General features: G+C 45.5%; 2 protein-coding genes across 5 annotated transcripts in view; both read right to left on the reverse strand.

Moving 5' to 3' along the window:
• The window catches only part of LOC135378895 (caspase-7-like), a 103,975-nt gene that overhangs the window by 82,173 nt on the left and 2,909 nt on the right, over positions 1–18,893 (reverse strand). For all 4 annotated transcript variants that reach the window (XM_064612061.1, XM_064612060.1, XM_064612059.1 and 1 more), the window contains exon 2: positions 15,133–15,201. In XM_064612061.1, the coding sequence (XP_064468131.1) occupies positions 15,133–15,173 (41 nt within the window). In that variant the 5' untranslated portion in view covers positions 15,174–15,201. The remainder of the gene's footprint in view (positions 1–15,132; positions 15,202–18,893) is intronic.
• On the reverse strand, positions 16,228–16,884 carry LOC135392680 (uncharacterized protein K02A2.6-like). Its single transcript, XM_064623408.1, has one exon. It carries the CDS (start codon positions 16,882–16,884, stop codon positions 16,228–16,230), a length of 657 nt encoding a protein of 218 aa, XP_064479478.1.

Below are 18,893 nucleotides of genomic sequence, written 5' to 3' on the forward strand. Positions count from 1 at the left end.
GCAGCTGCTGGTACCTTTTCGACTGCTTCGTTTCATTGATCTGATTGCTTTGGCCGAAATTCAGGCTATGTGTTGTGTCATCCTCTGTTTCTTCGCCTCACCTTCTACTGTGATAATGAGTATAGTGGGCGGATACATATTTACAAATTGCAAGATGCATTGTTGGTTTGGTGCCTCTTCGCTCTTTAACCCGGGCGCGCCGAGCCCCAAAGGTTGGTGTCAGTCTCTTAGCGGGACTTCCCGGGGAGGCGGCGCCCCCCTAGTTCATGTTCCGGGGGGGCAAGAGCCCCCGCGCCCCCTCGCAGTCGGCGCCTATGCTGTCACATACTACTTTGGGAAGCATACAACACAGTGATTGCTAACACGGCAGATGCATCTTTCTTTTTTTTTTTTTGTTTTTTTTACCACTGGAAAATCTACTTTTCGAACCGGACATCGCCTGATGTTACCCTCTTTTACGGCTCCTGAACTGAAAACCAATTTTTACCCCCCCCCCCCCAACTTTCAAAATACATAAACCCCGAAAACACAGGGCCCTAGGTACAAATGACGTGAAATCGACGGAGGATTCAGCTGCAGCATGGACGCTCCTTACCACCACCTGGGCCAACTACGTAGCCAACACTTTTGCCATCGCTGAGCCGAAATGGGGACTATTAGAGTGTCATAGGATCTTTGTACACACCTGTGCAGCAGCCCTTCGGAATGGTCACCAACCTACCCTATTGTGACAATTTGCTCACAGAATCAATGTGTAGCATGTTGCTCGAAGACTGGGAGCAAATACACATACCAGGTACAAATATCCAATGAGAATTAAAAACATTTTTTGAAACAAATTCATCAAGTAGTGTCACATACTACTTTGGGAAGCACACAACACAGTGATTGCTAACACGGCAGATGCATGTTTCTTTTTTTGTTTGTTTATTTTTTTTTACCACTGGAAAATCTACTTTTCGAACCGGACATCGCCTGATGCTACCCTGTTTTACGGCTCCTGAACTGAAAACCAATTTTTACCCCCCCCCCCCCCCACTTTCAAAATACATAAACCCCGAAAACACAGGGCCCTAGGTACAAATGACGTGAAATCGACGGAGGATTCAGCTGCAGCATGGACGCTCCTTACCACCACCTGGGCCAACTACGTAGCCAACACTTTTGCCATCGCTGAGCCGAAATGGGGACTATTAGAGTGTCATAGGATCTTTGTACACACCTGTGCAGCAGCCCTTCGGAATGGTCACCAACCTACCCTATTGTGACAATTTGCTCACAGAATTAATGTGTAGCATGTTGCTCGAAGACTGGGAGCAAATACACATACCAGGTGCAAATATCCAATGAGAATTAAAAACATTTTTTGAAACAAATTCCTCAAGTAGTGTCACACAGAGGCGGGGAGTTTTCATTTTCCCGGAGGGGGCAAGGGCCACCGCGATGTAACTGCTCTGGTGGGGGGGGGGCCGGGGGAGGGGGTGTTTAATAAGTTGTTTATAAGGGTTTTAATAAGTTGTAAATGTTTAATAAGAACAAAAAAAAAAAGGAAAAGTAAGCCAGATGGATGTCGGCTTGTTATTAAAAAAAAAAGTGAAAGGGGAAGTCAAAAAAGGCAAAGAAAGCAAGAAAACAAAAAGAAGGAAAGAAAACGAAAAGAAAAATGAAGAACACAGAACTAAAGCTGAAGAATCACACACTCTGGCGGGATCCTATGATGTATGCAGAACCCGTATAGAAGTAAGAGGAAGGAAGAACTGAAAAAACAAAATAAAAGAAAAAACAGGGAGAACGCGTAAACAGTGAACATGTGCACAACTGAAGGCATTACGCCTTTGAAAACTGAGTGCAAAAATAAGAAAATGTATTGAATCCTCGGTGTTTAACACGAAATGCGCGCAACATAATGAATATGGTCAATGAAATGGAGCAGCGGGAGTTGAGCCCGCTTCCAACGAATATGCGTTCCGAAGATCCTACCGTTACACCTCACTGGCAGCTGCTGGTACCTTTTCGACTGCTTCGTTTCATTGATCTGATTGCTTTGGCCGAAATTCAGGCTATGTGTTGTGTCATCCTCTGTTTCTTCGCCTCACCTTCTACTGTGATAATGAGTATAGTGGGGCGGATACATATTTTACAAATTGCAAGATGCATTGTTGGTTTGGTGCCTTTTCGCTCTTTTACCCGGGCGCGCCGAGCCCCAAAGGTTGGTGTCAGTCTCTTAGCGGGACTTCCCGGGGGAGGCGGCGCCCCCCTAGTTCATGTTCCGGGGGGGCAAGAGCCCCCGCGCCCCCTCGCAGTCGGCGCCTATGCTGTCACATACTACTTTGGGAAGCATACAACACAGTGATTGCTAACACGGCAGATGCATATTTCTTTTTTTTTTTTTTTTTTTTTACCACTGGAAAATCTACTTTTCGAACCGGACATCGCCTGATGTTACCCTCTTTTACGGCTCCTGAACTGAAAACCAATTTTTACCCCCCCCCCCCCCAACTTTCAAAATACATAAACCCCGAAAACACAGGGCCCTAGGTACAAATGACGTGAAATCGACGGAGGATTCAGCTGCAGCATGGACGCTCCTTACCACCACCTGGGCCAACTACGTAGCCAACACTTTTGCCATCGCTGAGCCGAAATGGGGACTATTAGAGTGTCATAGGATCTTTGTACACACCTGTGCAGCAGCCCTTCGGAATGGTCACCAACCTACCCTATTGTGACAATTTGCTCACAGAATTAATGTGTAGCATGTTGCTCGAAGACTGGGAGCAAATACACATACCAGGTACAAATATCCAATGAGAATTAAAAACATTTTTTGAAACAAATTCCTCAAGTAGTGTCACACAGAGGCGGGGAGTTTTCATTTTCCCGGAGGGGGCAAGGGCGCACCGCGATGTAACTGCTCTGGTGGGGGGGGCCGGGGGAGGGGGTGTTTAATAAGTTGTTTATAAGGGTTTTAATAAGTTGTAAATGTTTAATAAGAACAAAAAAAAAAAGGAAAAGTAAGCCAGATGGATGTCGGCTTGTTATTAAAAAAAAAGTGAAAGGGGAAGTCAAAAAAGGCAAAGAAAGCAAGAAAACAAAAAGAAGGAAAGAAAACGAAAAGAAAAATGAAGAACACAGAACTAAAGCTGAAGAATCACACACTCTGGCGGGATCCTATGATGTATGCAGAACCCGTATAGAAGTAAGAGGAAGGAAGAACTGAAAAAACAAAATAAAAGAAAAAACAGGGAGAACGCGTAAACAGTGAACATGTGCACAACTGAAGGCATTACGCCTTTGAAAACTGAGTGCAAAAATAAGAAAATGTATTGAATCCTCGGTGTTTAACACGAAATGCGCGCAACATAATGAATATGGTCAATGAAATGGAGCAGCGGGAGTTGAGCCCGCTTCCAACGAATATGCGTTCCGAAGATCCTACCGTTACACCTCACTGGCAGCTGCTGGTACCTTTTCGACTGCTTCGTTTCATTGATCTGATTGCTTTGGCCGAAATTCAGGCTATGTGTTGTGTCATCCTCTGTTTCTTCGCCTCACCTTCTACTGTGATAATGAGTACAGTGGGCGGATACATATTTTACAAATTGCAAGATGCATTGTTGGTTTGGTGCCTCTTCGCTCTTTTACCCGGGCGCGCCGAGCCCCAAAGGTTGGTGTCAGTCTCTTAGCGGGACTTCCCGGGGGAGGCGGCGCCCCCCTAGTTCATGTTCCGGGGGGGCAAGAGCCCCCGCGCCCCCTCGCAGTCGGCGCCTATGCTGTCACATACTACTTTGGGAAGCATACAACACAGTGATTGCTAACACGGCAGATGCATCTTTCTTTTTTTTTGTGTTTTTTTTACCACTGGAAAATCTACTTTTCGAACCGGACATCGCCTGATGTTACCCTCTTTTACGGCTCCTGAACTGAAAACCAATTTTTACCCCCCCCCCCCCCCAACTTTCAAAATACATAAACCCCGAAAACACAGGGCCCTAGGTACAAATGACGTGAAATCGACGGAGGATTCAGCTGCAGCATGGACGCTCCTTACCACCACCTGGGCCAACTACGTAGCCAACACTTTTGCCATCGCTGAGCCGAAATGGGGACTATTAGAGTGTCATAGGATCTTTGTACACACCTGTGCAGCAGCCCTTCGGAATGGTCACCAACCTACCCTATTGTGACAATTTGCTCACAGAATTAATGTGTAGCATGTTGCTCGAAGACTGGGAGCAAATACACATACCAGGTACAAATATCCAATGAGAATTTAAAAACATTTTTTGAAACAAATTCCTCAAGTAGTGTCACACAGAGGCGGGGAGTTTTCATTTTCCCGGAGGGGGCAAGGGCGCACCGCGATGTAACTGCTCTGGTGGGGGGGGCCGGGGGAGGGGGTGTTTAATAAGTTGTTTATAAGGGTTTTAATAAGTTGTAAATGTTTAATAAGAACAAAAAAAAAAGGAAAAGTAAGCCAGATGGATGTCGGCTTGTTATTCCAAAAAAAAGTGAAAGGGGAAGTCAAAAAAGGCAAAGAAAGCAAGAAAACAAAAAGAAGGAAAGAAAACGAAAAGAAAAATGAAGAACACAGAACTAAAGCTGAAGAATCACACACTCTGGCGGGATCCTATGATGTATGCAGAACCCGTATAGAAGTAAGAGGAAGGAAGAACTGAAAAAACAAAATAAAAGAAAAAACAGGGAGAACGCGTAAACAGTGAACATGTGCACAACTGAAGGCATTACGCCTTTGAAAACTGAGTGCAAAAATAAGAAAATGTATTGAATCCTCGGTGTTTAACACGAAATGCGCGCAACATAATGAATATGGTCAATGAAATGGAGCAGCGGGAGTTGAGCCCGCTTCCAACGAATATGCGTTCCGAAGATCCTACCGTTACACCTCACTGGCAGCTGCTGGTACCTTTTCGACTGCTTCGTTTCATTGATCTGATTGCTTTGGCCGAAATTCAGGCTATGTGTTGTGTCATCCTCTGTTTCTTCGCCTCACCTTCTACTGTGATAATGAGTACAGTGGGCGGATACATATTTTACAAATTGCAAGATGCATTGTTGGTTTGGTGCCTCTTCGCTCTTTTACCCGGGCGCGCCGAGCCCCAAAGGTTGGTGTCAGTCTCTTAGCGGGACTTCCCGGGGGAGGCGGCGCCCCCCTAGTTCATGTTCCGGGGGGGCAAGAGCCCCCGCGCCCCCTCGCAGGCGGCGCCTATGCTGTCACATACTACTTTGGGAAGCATACAACACAGTGATTGCTAACACGGCAGATGCATCTTTCTTTTTTTTTTTTTGTTTTTTTTACCACTGGAAAATCTACTTTTCGAACCGGACATCACCTGATGTTACCCTCTTTTACGGCTCCTGAACTGAAAACCAATTTTTACCCCCCCCCCCCAACTTTCAAAATACATAAACCCCGAAAACACAGGGCCCTAGGTACAAATGACGTGAAATCGACGGAGGATTCAGCTGCAGCATGGACGCTCCTTACCACCACCTGGGCCAACTACGTAGCCAACACTTTTGCCATCGCTGAGCCGAAATGGGGACTATTAGAGTGTCATAGGATCTTTGTACACACCTGTGCAGCAGCCCTTCGGAATGGTCACCAACCTACCCTATTGTGACAATTTGCTCACAGAATTAATGTGTAGCATGTTGCTCGAAGACTGGGAGCAAATACACATACCAGGTACAAATATCCAATGAGAATTTAAAAACATTTTTTGAAACAAATTCCTCAAGTAGTGTCACACAGAGGCGGGGAGTTTTCATTTTCCCGGAGGGGGCAAGGGCGCACCGCGATGTAACTGCTCTGGTGGGGGGGGCCGGGGGAGGGGGTGTTTAATAAGTTGTTTATAAGGGTTTTAATAAGTTGTAAATGTTTAATAAGAACAAAAAAAAAAGGAAAAGTAAGCCAGATGGATGTCGGCTTGTTATTCCAAAAAAAAGTGAAAGGGGAAGTCAAAAAAGGCAAAGAAAGCAAGAAAACAAAAAGAAGGAAAGAAAACGAAAAGAAAAATGAAGAACACAGAACTAAAGCTGAAGAATCACACACTCTGGCGGGATCCTATGATGTATGCAGAACCCGTATAGAAGTAAGAGGAAGGAAGAACTGAAAAAACAAAATAAAAGAAAAAACAGGGAGAACGCGTAAACAGTGAACATGTGCATAACTGAAGGCATTACGCCTTTGAAAACTGAGTGCAAAAATAAGAAAATGTATTGAATCCTCGGTGTTTAACACGAAATGCGCGCAACATAATGAATATGGTCAATGAAATGGAGCAGCGGGAGTTGAGCCCGCTTCCAACGAATATGCGTTCCGAAGATCCTACCGTTACACCTCACTGGCAGCTGCTGGTACCTTTTCGACTGCTTCGTTTCATTGATCTGATTGCTTTGGCCGAAATTCAGGCTATGTGTTGTGTCATCCTCTGTTTCTTCGCCTCACCTTCTACTGTGATAATGAGTATAGTGGGCGGATACATATTTTACAAATTGCAAGATGCATTGTTGGTTTGGTGCCTCTTCGCTCTTTTACCCGGGCGCGCCGAGCCCCAAAGGTTGGTGTCAGTCTCTTAGCGGGACTTCCCGGGGGAGGCGGCGCCCCCCTAGTTCATGTTCCGGGGGGGCAAGAGCCCCCGCGCCCCCTCGCAGTCGGCGCCTATGCTGTTACATACTACTTTGGGAAGCATACAACACAGTGATTGCTAACACGGCAGATGCATCTTTCTTTTTTTTTTTTTTTGTTTTTTTTACCACTGGAAAATCTACTTTTCGAACCGGACATCGCCTGATGTTACCCTCTTTTACGGCTCCTGAACTGAAAACCAATTTTTACCCCCCCCCCCCCCCCCAACTTTCAAAATACATAAACCCCGAAAACACAGGGCCCTAGGTACAAATGACGTGAAATCGACGGAGGATTCAGCTGCAGCATGGACGCTCCTTACCACCACCTGGGCCAACTACGTAGCCAACACTTTTGCCATCGCTGAGCCGAAATGGGGACTATTAGAGTGTCATAGGATCTTTGTACACACCTGTGCAGCAGCCCTTCGGAATGGTCACCAACCTACCCTATTGTGACAATTTGCTCACAGAATTAATGTGTAGCATGTTGCTCGAAGACTGGGAGCAAATACACATACCAGGTACAAATATCCAATGAGAATTAAAAACATTTTTTGAAACAAATTCCTCAAGTAGTGTCACACAGAGGCGGGGAGTTTTCATTTTCCCGGAGGGGGCAAGGGCGCACCGCGATGTAACTGCTCTGGTGGGGGGGGCCGGGGGAGGGGGTGTTTAATAAGTTGTTTATAAGGGTTTTAATAAGTTGTAAATGTTTAATAAGAACAAAAAAAAAAGGAAAAGTAAGCCAGATGGATGTTGGCTTGTTATTAAAAAAAAAGTGAAAGGGGAAGTCAAAAAAGGCAAAGAAAGCAAGAAAACAAAAAGAAGGAAAGAAAACGAAAAGAAAAATGAAGAACACAGAACTAAAGCTGAAGAATCACACACTCTGGCGGGATCCTATGATGTATGCAGAACCCGTATAGAAGTAAGAGGAAGGAAGAACTGAAAAAACAAAATAAAAGAAAAAAACAGGGAGAACGCGTAAACAGTGAACATGTGCACAACTGAAGGCATTACGCCTTTGAAAACTGAGTGCAAAAATAAGAAAATGTATTGAATCCTCGGTGTTTAACACGAAATGCGCGCAACATAATGAATATGGTCAATGAAATGGAGCAGCGGGAGTTGAGCCCGCTTCCAACGAATATGCGTTCCGAAGATCCTACCGTTACACCTCACTGGCAGCTGCTGGTACCTTTTCGACTGCTTCGTTTCATTGATCTGATTGCTTTGGCCGAAATTCAGGCTATGTGTTGTGTCATCCTCTGTTTCTTCGCCTCACCTTCTACTGTGATAATGAGTATAGTGGGCGGATACATATTTTACAAATTGCAAGATGCATTGTTGGTTTGGTGCCTCTTCGCTCTTTTACCCGGGCGCGCCGAGCCCCAAAGGTTGGTGTCAGTCTCTTAGCGGGACTTCCCGGGGGAGGCGGCGCCCCCCTAGTTCATGTTCCGGGGGGGCAAGAGCCCCCGCGCCCCCTCGCAGTCGGCGCCTATGCTGTCACATACTACTTTGGGAAGCATACAACACAGTGATTGCTAACACGGCAGATGCATCTTTCTTTTTTTTTTTTTGTTTTTTTTACCACTGGAAAATCTACTTTTCGAACCGGACATCGCCTGATGTTACCCTCTTTTACGGCTCCTGAACTGAAAACCAATTTTTACCCCCCCCCCCCCAACTTTCAAAATACATAAACCCCGAAAACACAGGGCCCTAGGTACAAATGACGTGAAATCGACGGAGGATTCAGCTGCAGCATGGACGCTCCTTACCACCACCTGGGCCAACTACGTAGCCAACACTTTTGCCATCGCTGAGCCGAAATGGGGACTATTAGAGTGTCATAGGATCTTTGTACACACCTGTGCAGCAGCCCTTCGGAATGGTCACCAACCTACCCTATTGTGACAATTTGCTCACAGAATTAATGTGTAGCATGTTGCTCGAAGACTGGGAGCAAATACACATACCAGGTACAAATATCCAATGAGAATTTAAAAACATTTTTTGAAACAAATTCCTCAAGTAGTGTCACACAGAGGCGGGGAGTTTTCATTTTCCCGGAGGGGGCAAGGGCGCACCGCGATGTAACTGCTCTGGTGGGGGGGGCCGGGGGAGGGGGTGTTTAATAAGTTGTTTATAAGGGTTTTAATAAGTTGTAAATGTTTAATAAGAACAAAAAAAAAAGGAAAAGTAAGCCAGATGGATGTCGGCTTGTTATTCCAAAAAAAAGTGAAAGGGGAAGTCAAAAAAGGCAAAGAAAGCAAGAAAACAAAAAGAAGGAAAGAAAACGAAAAGAAAAATGAAGAACACAGAACTAAAGCTGAAGAATCACACACTCTGGCGGGATCCTATGATGTATGCAGAACCCGTATAGAAGTAAGAGGAAGGAAGAACTGAAAAAACAAAATAAAAGAAAAAACAGGGAGAACGCGTAAACAGTGAACATGTGCACAACTGAAGGCATTACGCCTTTGAAAACTGAGTGCAAAAATAAGAAAATGTATTGAATCCTCGGTGTTTAACACGAAATGCGCGCAACATAATGAATATGGTCAATGAAATGGAGCAGCGGGAGTTGAGCCCGCTTCCAACGAATATGCGTTCCGAAGATCCTACCGTTACACCTCACTGGCAGCTGCTGGTACCTTTTCGACTGCTTCGTTTCATTGATCTGATTGCTTTGGCCGAAATTCAGGCTATGTGTTGTGTCATCCTCTGTTTCTTCGCCTCACCTTCTACTGTGATAATGAGTATAGTGGGCGGATACATATTTTACAAATTGCAAGATGCATTGTTGGTTTGGTGCCTCTTCGCTCTTTTACCCGGGCGCGCCGAGCCCCAAAGGTTGGTGTCAGTCTCTTAGCGGGACTTCCCGGGGGAGGCGGCGCCCCCCTAGTTCATGTTCCGGGGGGGCAAGAGCCCCCGCGCCCCCTCGCAGTCGGCGCCTATGCTGTCACATACTACTTTGGGAAGCATACAACACAGTGATTGCTAACACGGCAGATGCATCTTTCTTTTTTTTTTTTTGTTTTTTTTTACCACTGGAAAATCTACTTTTCGAACCGGACATCGCCTGATGTTACCCTCTTTTACGGCTCCTGAACTGAAAACCAATTTTTACCCCCCCCCCCCAACTTTCAAAATACATAAACCCCGAAAACACAGGGCCCTAGGTACAAATGACGTGAAATCGACGGAGGATTCAGCTGCAGCATGGACGCTCCTTACCACCACCTGGGCCAACTACGTAGCCAACACTTTTGCCATCGCTGAGCCGAAATGGGGACTATTAGAGTGTCATAGGATCTTTGTACACACCTGTGCAGCAGCCCTTCGGAATGGTCACCAACCTACCCTATTGTGACAATTTGCTCACAGAATTAATGTGTAGCATGTTGCTCGAAGACTGGGAGCAAATACACATACCAGGTACAAATATCCAATGAGAATTAAAAACATTTTTTTAAACAAATTCCTCAAGTAGTGTCACACAGAGGCGGGGAGTTTTCATTTTCCCGGAGGGGGCAAGGGCGCACCGCGATGTAACTGCTCTGGTGGGGGGGGCCGGGGGAGGGGGTGTTTAATAAGTTGTTTATAAGGGTTTTAATAAGTTGTAAATGTTTAATAAGAACAAAAAAAAAAGGAAAAGTAAGCCAGATGGATGTCGGCTTGTTATTAAAAAAAAAAGTGAAAGGGGAAGTCAAAAAAGGCAAAGAAAGCAAGAAAACAAAAAGAAGGAAAGAAAACGAAAAGAAAAATGAAGAACACAGAACTAAAGCTGAAGAATCACACACTCTGGCGGGATCCTATGATGTATGCAGAACCCGTATAGAAGTAAGAGGAAGGAAGAACTGAAAAAACAAAATAAAAGAAAAAACAGGGAGAACGCGTAAACAGTGAACATGTGCACAACTGAAGGCATTACGCCTTTGAAAACTGAGTGCAAAAATAAGAAAATGTATTGAATCCTCGGTGTTTAACACGAAATGCGCGCAACATAATAAATATGGTCAATGAAATGGAGCAGCGGGAGTTGAGCCCGCTTCCAACGAATATGCGTTCCGAAGATCCTACCGTTACACCTCACTGGCAGCTGCTGGTACCTTTTCGACTGCTTCGTTTCATTGATCTGATTGCTTTGGCCGAAATTCAGGCTATGTGTTGTGTCATCCTCTGTTTCTTCGCCTCACCTTCTACTGTGATAATGAGTATAGTGGGCGGATACATATTTTACAAATTGCAAGATGCATTGTTGGTTTGGTGCCTCTTCGCTCTTTTACCCGGGCGCGCCGAGCCCCAAAGGTTGGTGTCAGTCTCTTAGCGGGACTTCCCGGGGGAGGCGGCGCCCCCCTAGTTCATGTTCCGGGGGGGCAAGAGCCCCCGCGCCCCCTCGCAGTCGGCGCCTATGCTGTCACATACTACTTTGGGAAGCATACAACACAGTGATTGCTAACACGGCAGATGCATCTTTCTTTTTTTTTTTTTGTTTTTTTTACCACTGGAAAATCTACTTTTCGAACCGGACATCGCCTGATGTTACCCTCTTTTACGGCTCCTGAACTGAAAACCAATTTTTACCCCCCCCCCCCCCAACTTTCAAAATACATAAACCCCGAAAACACAGGGCCCTAGGTACAAATGACGTGAAATCGACGGAGGATTCAGCTGCAGCATGGACGCTCCTTACCACCACCTGGGCCAACTACGTAGCCAACACTTTTGCCATCGCTGAGCCGAAATGGGGACTATTAGAGTGTCATAGGATCTTTGTACACACCTGTGCAGCAGCCCTTCGGAATGGTCACCAACCTACCCTATTGTGACAATTTGCTCACAGAATCAATGTGTAGCATGTTGCTCGAAGACTGGGAGCAAATACACATACCAGGTACAAATATCCAATGAGAATTAAAAACATTTTTTGAAACAAATTCCTCAAGTAGTGTCACACAGAGGCGGGGAGTTTTCATTTTCCCGGAGGGGGCAAGGGCGCACCGCGATGTAACTGCTCTGGTGGGGGGGCCGGGGGAGGGGGTGTTTAATAAGTTGTTTATAAGGGTTTTAATAAGTTGTAAATGTTTAATAAGAACAAAAAAAAAAAGGAAAAGTAAGCCAGATGGATGTCGGCTTGTTATTAAAAAAAAAAGTGAAAGGGGAAGTCAAAAAAGGCAAAGAAAGCAAGAAAACAAAAAGAAGGAAAGAAAACGAAAAGAAAAATGAAGAACACAGAACTAAAGCTGAAGAATCACACACTCTGGCGGGATCCTATGATGTATGCAGAACCCGTATAGAAGTAAGAGGAAGGAAGAACTGAAAAAACAAAATAAAAGAAAAAACAGGGAGAACGCGTAAACAGTGAACATGTGCACAACTGAAGGCATTACGCCTTTGAAAACTGAGTGCAAAAATAAGAAAATGTATTGAATCCTCGGTGTTTAACACGAAATGCGCGCAACATAATGAATATGGTCAATGAAATGGAGCAGCGGGAGTTGAGCCCGCTTCCAACGAATATGCGTTCCGAAGATCCTACCGTTACACCTCACTGGCAGCTGCTGGTACCTTTTCGACTGCTTCGTTTCATTGATCTGATTGCTTTGGCCGAAATTCAGGCTATGTGTTGTGTCATCCTCTGTTTCTTCGCCTCACCTTCTACTGTGATAATGAGTATAGTGGGCGGATACATATTTTACAAATTGCAAGATGCATTGTTGGTTTGGTGCCTCTTCGCTCTTTTACCCGGGCGCGCCGAGCCCCAAAGGTTGGTGTCAGTCTCTTAGCGGGACTTCCCGGGGGAGGCGGCGCCCCCCTAGTTCATGTTCCGGGGGGGCAAGAGCCCCCGCGCCCCCTCGCAGTCGGCGCCTATGCTGTCACATACTACTTTGGGAAGCATACAACACAGTGATTGCTAACACGGCAGATGCATCTTTCTTTTTTTTTTTTTTGTTTTTTTTTACCACTGGAAAATCTACTTTTCGAACCGGACATCGCCTGATGTTACCCTCTTTTACGGCTCCTGAACTGAAAACCAATTTTTACCCCCCCCCCCCAACTTTCAAAATACATAAACCCCGAAAACACAGGGCCCTAGGTACAAATGACGTGAAATCGACGGAGGATTCAGCTGCAGCATGGACGCTCCTTACCACCACCTGGGCCAACTACGTAGCCAACACTGTTGCCATCGCTGAGCCGAAAAGGGGACTATTAGAGTGTCATAGGATCTTTGTACACACCTGTGCAGCAGCCCTTCCGAATTGATTGATTGGTTGATTGATTATGTGTTTAATGGCCCTTCCGAATGGTCACCAACAATTTGCTCATAGAATCAATGTGTAGCATGTTGCTCGAAGACTGGGAGCAAATACACATACCAGAATTGAAAACATTTTTTGAAACAAATTCATCAAGTAGTGTCACATACTACTTTGGGTAGCATACAACACAGTGATTGCTAACACGGCAGATGCAGGTTTTTTTGTGTGTGTTTTTTTTTCTTTTCCGCCGCAATGAGACACCTGGAGATTAAAGGATTATTGGCCGTAATGAGATGTTACCACCACACCAGTGTAGGGAGAGATTAGGGAGAGGGACTCTGAAATTTAGGTTACGTGCCATTTCGCCTATCCCCATTTCGCCTAATGAGATTTTTAGGATTACGAGGGTAAAAGGGCTGCCCATCATTAGGCAAAATAGGAATGCCGTGCCATCTCATTAGGCTGAGTAATGGATTACTGAGTATGGATACTGAGTATCAATTACTGAGATTACTCCAATTACTCCAAGTGGATTGCTTGTGGATTATTAGTGGATTACCAAGTGGAATGGATTACTCCAAAGTAGTTGATTAGTCAAAATTTTACTTTGACAGTAAAGTAACTGATTATTTGAAAAATTACTCAAGAAGGTAATTCATTACAAGTAATGCAATTACTAGTAAACGCATTATGCACTAGTCTGCTGGGGACACGTCAGAACACACTGGACACCTGTGCATTTCTTTCGAGTCTGTTTCATGCTTTGCGCAACCGTTGAACTTGATACGACCTAAACAAATTATAAAGCCGCATCAATACCCATGACCACCATTTGGTCGATTCAATAAATATGTCTATTCTTGAAACACTTACGGTGTGTTTCATTTTTGTACACATGCGATCAGCAGAGGAGTGACTAGGAAAGAGTCACTAGAAATATGTAAATAGAAATTAGGGTTGTACACGTTATGCGAAAAGGCAATTGACAGACCGTTACTATTACTCATGGGGCAATAGTAATTGTTACCTTTACAGATTACTCGGCTAAGAATGTAACCAAGCTAAAAGGTAGCTCATTGCTTTTAGCGTTCCTTCAGCTAATATGTCTGGAAAAGTCGTGCACAATGTCTTGACGTGCTTTCTGAGAGATTGGTGTTTACCGCGTTTGAACATGCTAGAAGGTTTTCGTTAGGCATACACGTCATGCATTACAGTAGAATCTCGATGACACGAACCTCACGGGGTAGCGGAAAAAATTCGTATCATCCGAAATTCGTATCAAACCAATTAAACCAAAATAACAGTTGAGGCAAGAAAATAGACAGTGACTGTTCATTTTCTGTGACTGTCAGTGAAAGAGGTCGGTCGTAAAGCTTTTGTCCCCGTATATATGTATGTGTGTATATCCGTATACAGTCAACCCTCGATTTATGAACACCCTCGGTTCCCTGAAAAATCGTTCATAAATCGAGGGATTCATAAATCGAAAATTCCGTTAACTGAGTACTATCGAGCAAATGGAACAGCATTTCCGAGTTGGGATTGTGTTTATAATGCCATATATTGTGTAATTTTGCTTTTGATCACGCCTTCTGCTGTATCAGTCTCACAAAGAACAGACGTTAGCGCATTCACACTCTGTTTATTATTCAATACTAAATTGTTTAATTTTGCTTTGGACCATGCCTTCCGCTGTGTCAATCTTGGAAAGAAGAGATGTCACCACATTCGCACTGGACTGTTCTCGGATTTCCTCCGAGATTTTTAACCTCCATTTATTAATCTCCGGGTAACAGCGACCACCTTATTCATCAACTGAGGTCAGGAACACTCGCACCTTGTGCGACCCCGGAAAACCCGTTTGTTGTTTCGATTTCGAGGGGTTAAGAACCGAGGGTGCAATACCTGGAAAACGTTTTGTCCGTTCAGGCGTCATTCGTGAGACCACGGAATTATCCCTTTGAACGTTTCTGTTGACCTCGGAACGATCCGTTCATAATTGAGGGCAAAAACGCTGGGTAACTCCTAGTTGGTTCCCAGAAATTCCGTTCATTATTCGAATATCGAGGTTCATAAAACGAGGGAAAAATGCATGAAAAAATTTTGGTTCCCCGTGCTCGTGTTCATAAAACAAGGGAATTCATGTATCGAAGGTTCACACATCGAGGGTTGACTGTATATGTATGTATAACAAACAGGATGGTTAACTCACCCATCAGAAGTGTCGCTCTCACAGCTGAGTGGTGTTGCCATAGTTGGCCTTCCAATATACTGTGGTGATCTGAAAGCATTTGTTATGTTTTCTCAGTACTTCCGTGCCTGTTATACATACAGGGTGTTACCCTATAAAAGTCTACCCGTGCCACCATCCGGTACTCGCCAATTACTCAATGCAGGTGGCACATTGTGCAACCTTCACATAGTGCTCATAAGAACATTTAATCTTGGTAAATTTCGAAGTGATTGAGCGCCGCAGCACGAAGTTATAACTCAAAACGTGCAGTTCCCGTAGTCAAAACAATCAAGATGGCGGCGTTAAGAAGAGCACTTGTCATGCTGCTCCCCAGACGAAGACGTGTCGCATGTCCTGCCAGCCGGATGGAACTGTAGTTTTCATTTTGCTTTCGTGTAACTGTCGCATTTTGCTCAGAAGTAAGCAACGTGACCAACGATAAATGCTGACGTACTCGGCAGACGACACCCAAAAGGGATGTCTTCTGCTTACTGAGAGGCCGCGTACCCACATGCGGAGAATCTGCGCGGAAACGCGAACGCGGTAAACTCTTGCCGCTGTGCGGGAAAAGCCGCCTCCGCTTTCCGCTTTCTGGCGATCGCGCAGTGCACGATTCTCGGCCAATCAGGAAGTAAACGGAAGTTGCGTGCGTTCTTGTTTTCTTCCGGCCTCCCGCACAGAGAGCATTGACGGCGTCGTTGACTGGAAGGAATATCGCAGTGATGCTCACTTTTTTCAGCCGGTGAATTTATCACGCAAATAAAATGTCATTGCTGCCTACGTTATAGGGCGTTGCGTTTGTTTCATATGTTGGTATTTATTCCAGCTGAAGTTACATGACCGGGCTGACTGCCTGTATAGGTACATACATGAGATTGCGTAATAAGAGGTAACCCAGAGGGCTGCCTGCGGGGCAGGTGGCGCTACATATCCAAACAGCCTCCTTTTTTTTTTTTTTTAAGTGCACGACATTTCTCCAGTTAAATGCGAATGAAGTCGTCAAGATGGCGAGGTGGTCTCTTGGTCCTTTGGGGTCGGACTGCTTCTTCCTCTGGCTCACGTGATGCAGTGGCATTATCCTTTGCATTTTCTTGCGGAACCTGTATGTCGTGATGCAGTACCAGCTGTGTTGGCAAGGAGAAGGGCTTTTGGTGTAGGTCCGACGACAGCTGTATGTAGTGCTGTATCGCTGGTAGGAGTCAAACGTAGTTGTACCCTGTTCCTTCTGATAACGCTTCCACCGGTGCGGATTTCGTAGGAGCGATGTCCACACTTCCTTAGAATTGTCCCATGCTTCCACGTGTCCTGTCCTTCTTTGGTTGGTTGTATACGGGCAGTTTGTCCAGGCTTCAAGTCACAGAGTCCCTTTGCTCCTCTGTTGTAACGACGTGCGCTCTTCTCTTGTTGGTTTTGCTTTGCTGCTTGCGGAGTACTGTACACAGGTTTCAGGAGTGTTTGTGTTGTGGGCAGAGTAGTACGGGTTCTCCGACCCAGAAACGCCTGTGCTGGCGACACTTGTGTCCCTTGCTGTGGTGTCTTCCTGTAGTCCAGAATCGCAAGGTACGGGTCTTGCCCACTTTCTTTGGCTCTGGCCAGTATGCGTTTTGCTGTCTTGACGGCTGATTCTACCATGCCATTTGAGCGGGGGTAGTGAGGACTACTAGTTGTGTGACAGGAAGTCCCATTCAGTGGCGAAGTGCGAGAATTCTTGGCTGGAAAACTGTGGTCCATTGTCCGTGAAGACTGTGGAGGGGATCCCGTATCTTCCGAAATGTGCCTTTAATTTCCTGATTACTGCTCCACTGGTAGTTGACTTCAGCTAGTCAACTTCCCAGAAATTGCTGAGGTAGTCTACAGTTATTAGGAAGTTGTGTCCTCTGCACTCCATGAGGTCTACACCTACTTTTTCCCAGGGTTTAGATGGTACTGTGTGTGACATCAGTGGTTCCTTTCGCTGTGTCATCAGGTGCGAATTGCATGTGTCGCACGCCTGTACGAGTTCTTTGATTTCCGCGCTGATGCCAGGCCAACATATGCACTCTCTCGCCCGTCTGAGCCAGCTCTCAACACCCATGCAGTGCATCCGTGCAGTGTTTGCTTCATTTCTGTTCACAGTTCCTTTGGCACGATTAGTCGTTCTCCTCGGTAGATCAGTCCATCTTGAACACTGATCTCATCACGAAACGTGAAATATGGTTTTGCCTCTGGTGGTACTTGACTTTTGTCTTCTGGCCATCCAGCAGCAATTATCCGGGAAAGTATTTTCGAGGTAGAGTCACTTCGTGTGGCTTCACGGATTTTGTTTATTGTGGCTGGACGCACTGGCAGATGTGTGACTACATTTATGATGGGTGCTTTGCAGGCGTCGTCTTCTTGCTTGAGGTATGCCCGTGAAAGGGTGTCAGCAATGACGATGTGCTTTCCTTTCTGATAGACGATGTCTATGTCGTACTGTTGAACTTGCATCATCATCCCTTGTAGTCGACGTGGCATCTGCCCAAGAGGCTTGTGCTGTATCATTTGTAAGGTCTTGTGATCAGTGACGACGGTTACCGTTCTTCCGTATGTGTATATTGGTGGAACTTCTGCAAGGCAAATTTGATGGCAAGTACTTCCTTCTCTATCTGCACGTATCTCTGTTCCGTACTGGTCTGTGCTCTACTTCCAAATGCAAGTGGGTGATCTTCCTGTATTAAAACTGTGCCAAGGCCACCTTTGCTTGCATCACATTGTAGAGTCAGTTCTTTGGCACTGTTGTAGTATGCGAGCAGAGGTGCTTGAGTGACAAGATGCTTGACTTTCTTGAAAGCATCCTCTTGGTCTCTGTCCCACATCCATGGCACACCTTTGACTGTAAGTCTTCGTAGTGGCTCCAACCCATCTGACACACGTGGCAAATATCTGGATAGGTCATTGACCATCCCACAGAAGCGTTGCACACTTTGTACATCTTTGGGGGCCTCCATTTCCGTGATTGCCTTGACCTTGTCAGTATCTACTGCTAGACCATCCTTGGTGAGTTTGTGTCCCAGGAACACAGTCCCAGTTTTGTTGAGTTCACACTTGTCTTTGTTGAGTTTAATGCCTGCCTTGCGGCATCGCTGCAGTAGTTTCTCTACCTTTTCGTCGTGGTCATTTTGTGCTTGTTCAAGGGTTCCTCCCGCTCCGTAGATCAAAATATCGTCTGCTACGCACACCAGACCAGGTATGTTTTGTAGGGCCATTTGCAGTCGCTTCTGAAAGATTTCACTGCTGACCTTCAGTCCGAATGGCAGACGTAGCCATCTTTTTTGTCCAAGTGGTGTCTTGAAGGTTGTCAATTTACTTGACTTTTCGTCAAGCGTGCAATGCCAGTACCCATTCTTTAAGTCGAATTTCGAGAATACTTTTGCCATTGCTAGGTCTGGCAGGAGGTCGTCGAGTACAGGTAAGGGATGGACCTCTCGTTGCAGTGCCCTGTTTAGCGCTTGTGGATCAATGCAGATGCGCATTTCGCCTGATTTCTTTTGGGCGATGACCATTCTGTTTACCCACGGTGTTGGTTCGTCTACCGATGTGATAACACCATCTTTTTCCATTTTGTCCAGAAGCGTATTCACTTTGTCCTTGATATTGACAGGTACTCTGCTTGCTGTGCTCATCTGGGGCACCATGCTGGGCACAACTGTTAAATGCACTTCTCCAGGGAGATTTCCAAGTGTCTCATCAAATACATCACGGTACTTCTCAAAAATTGAAGT

The sequence above is a fragment of the Ornithodoros turicata genome, chromosome 1 (genome assembly GCF_037126465.1).
Source record: "Ornithodoros turicata isolate Travis chromosome 1, ASM3712646v1, whole genome shotgun sequence".
Taxonomy (NCBI): domain Eukaryota; kingdom Metazoa; phylum Arthropoda; class Arachnida; order Ixodida; family Argasidae; genus Ornithodoros; species Ornithodoros turicata.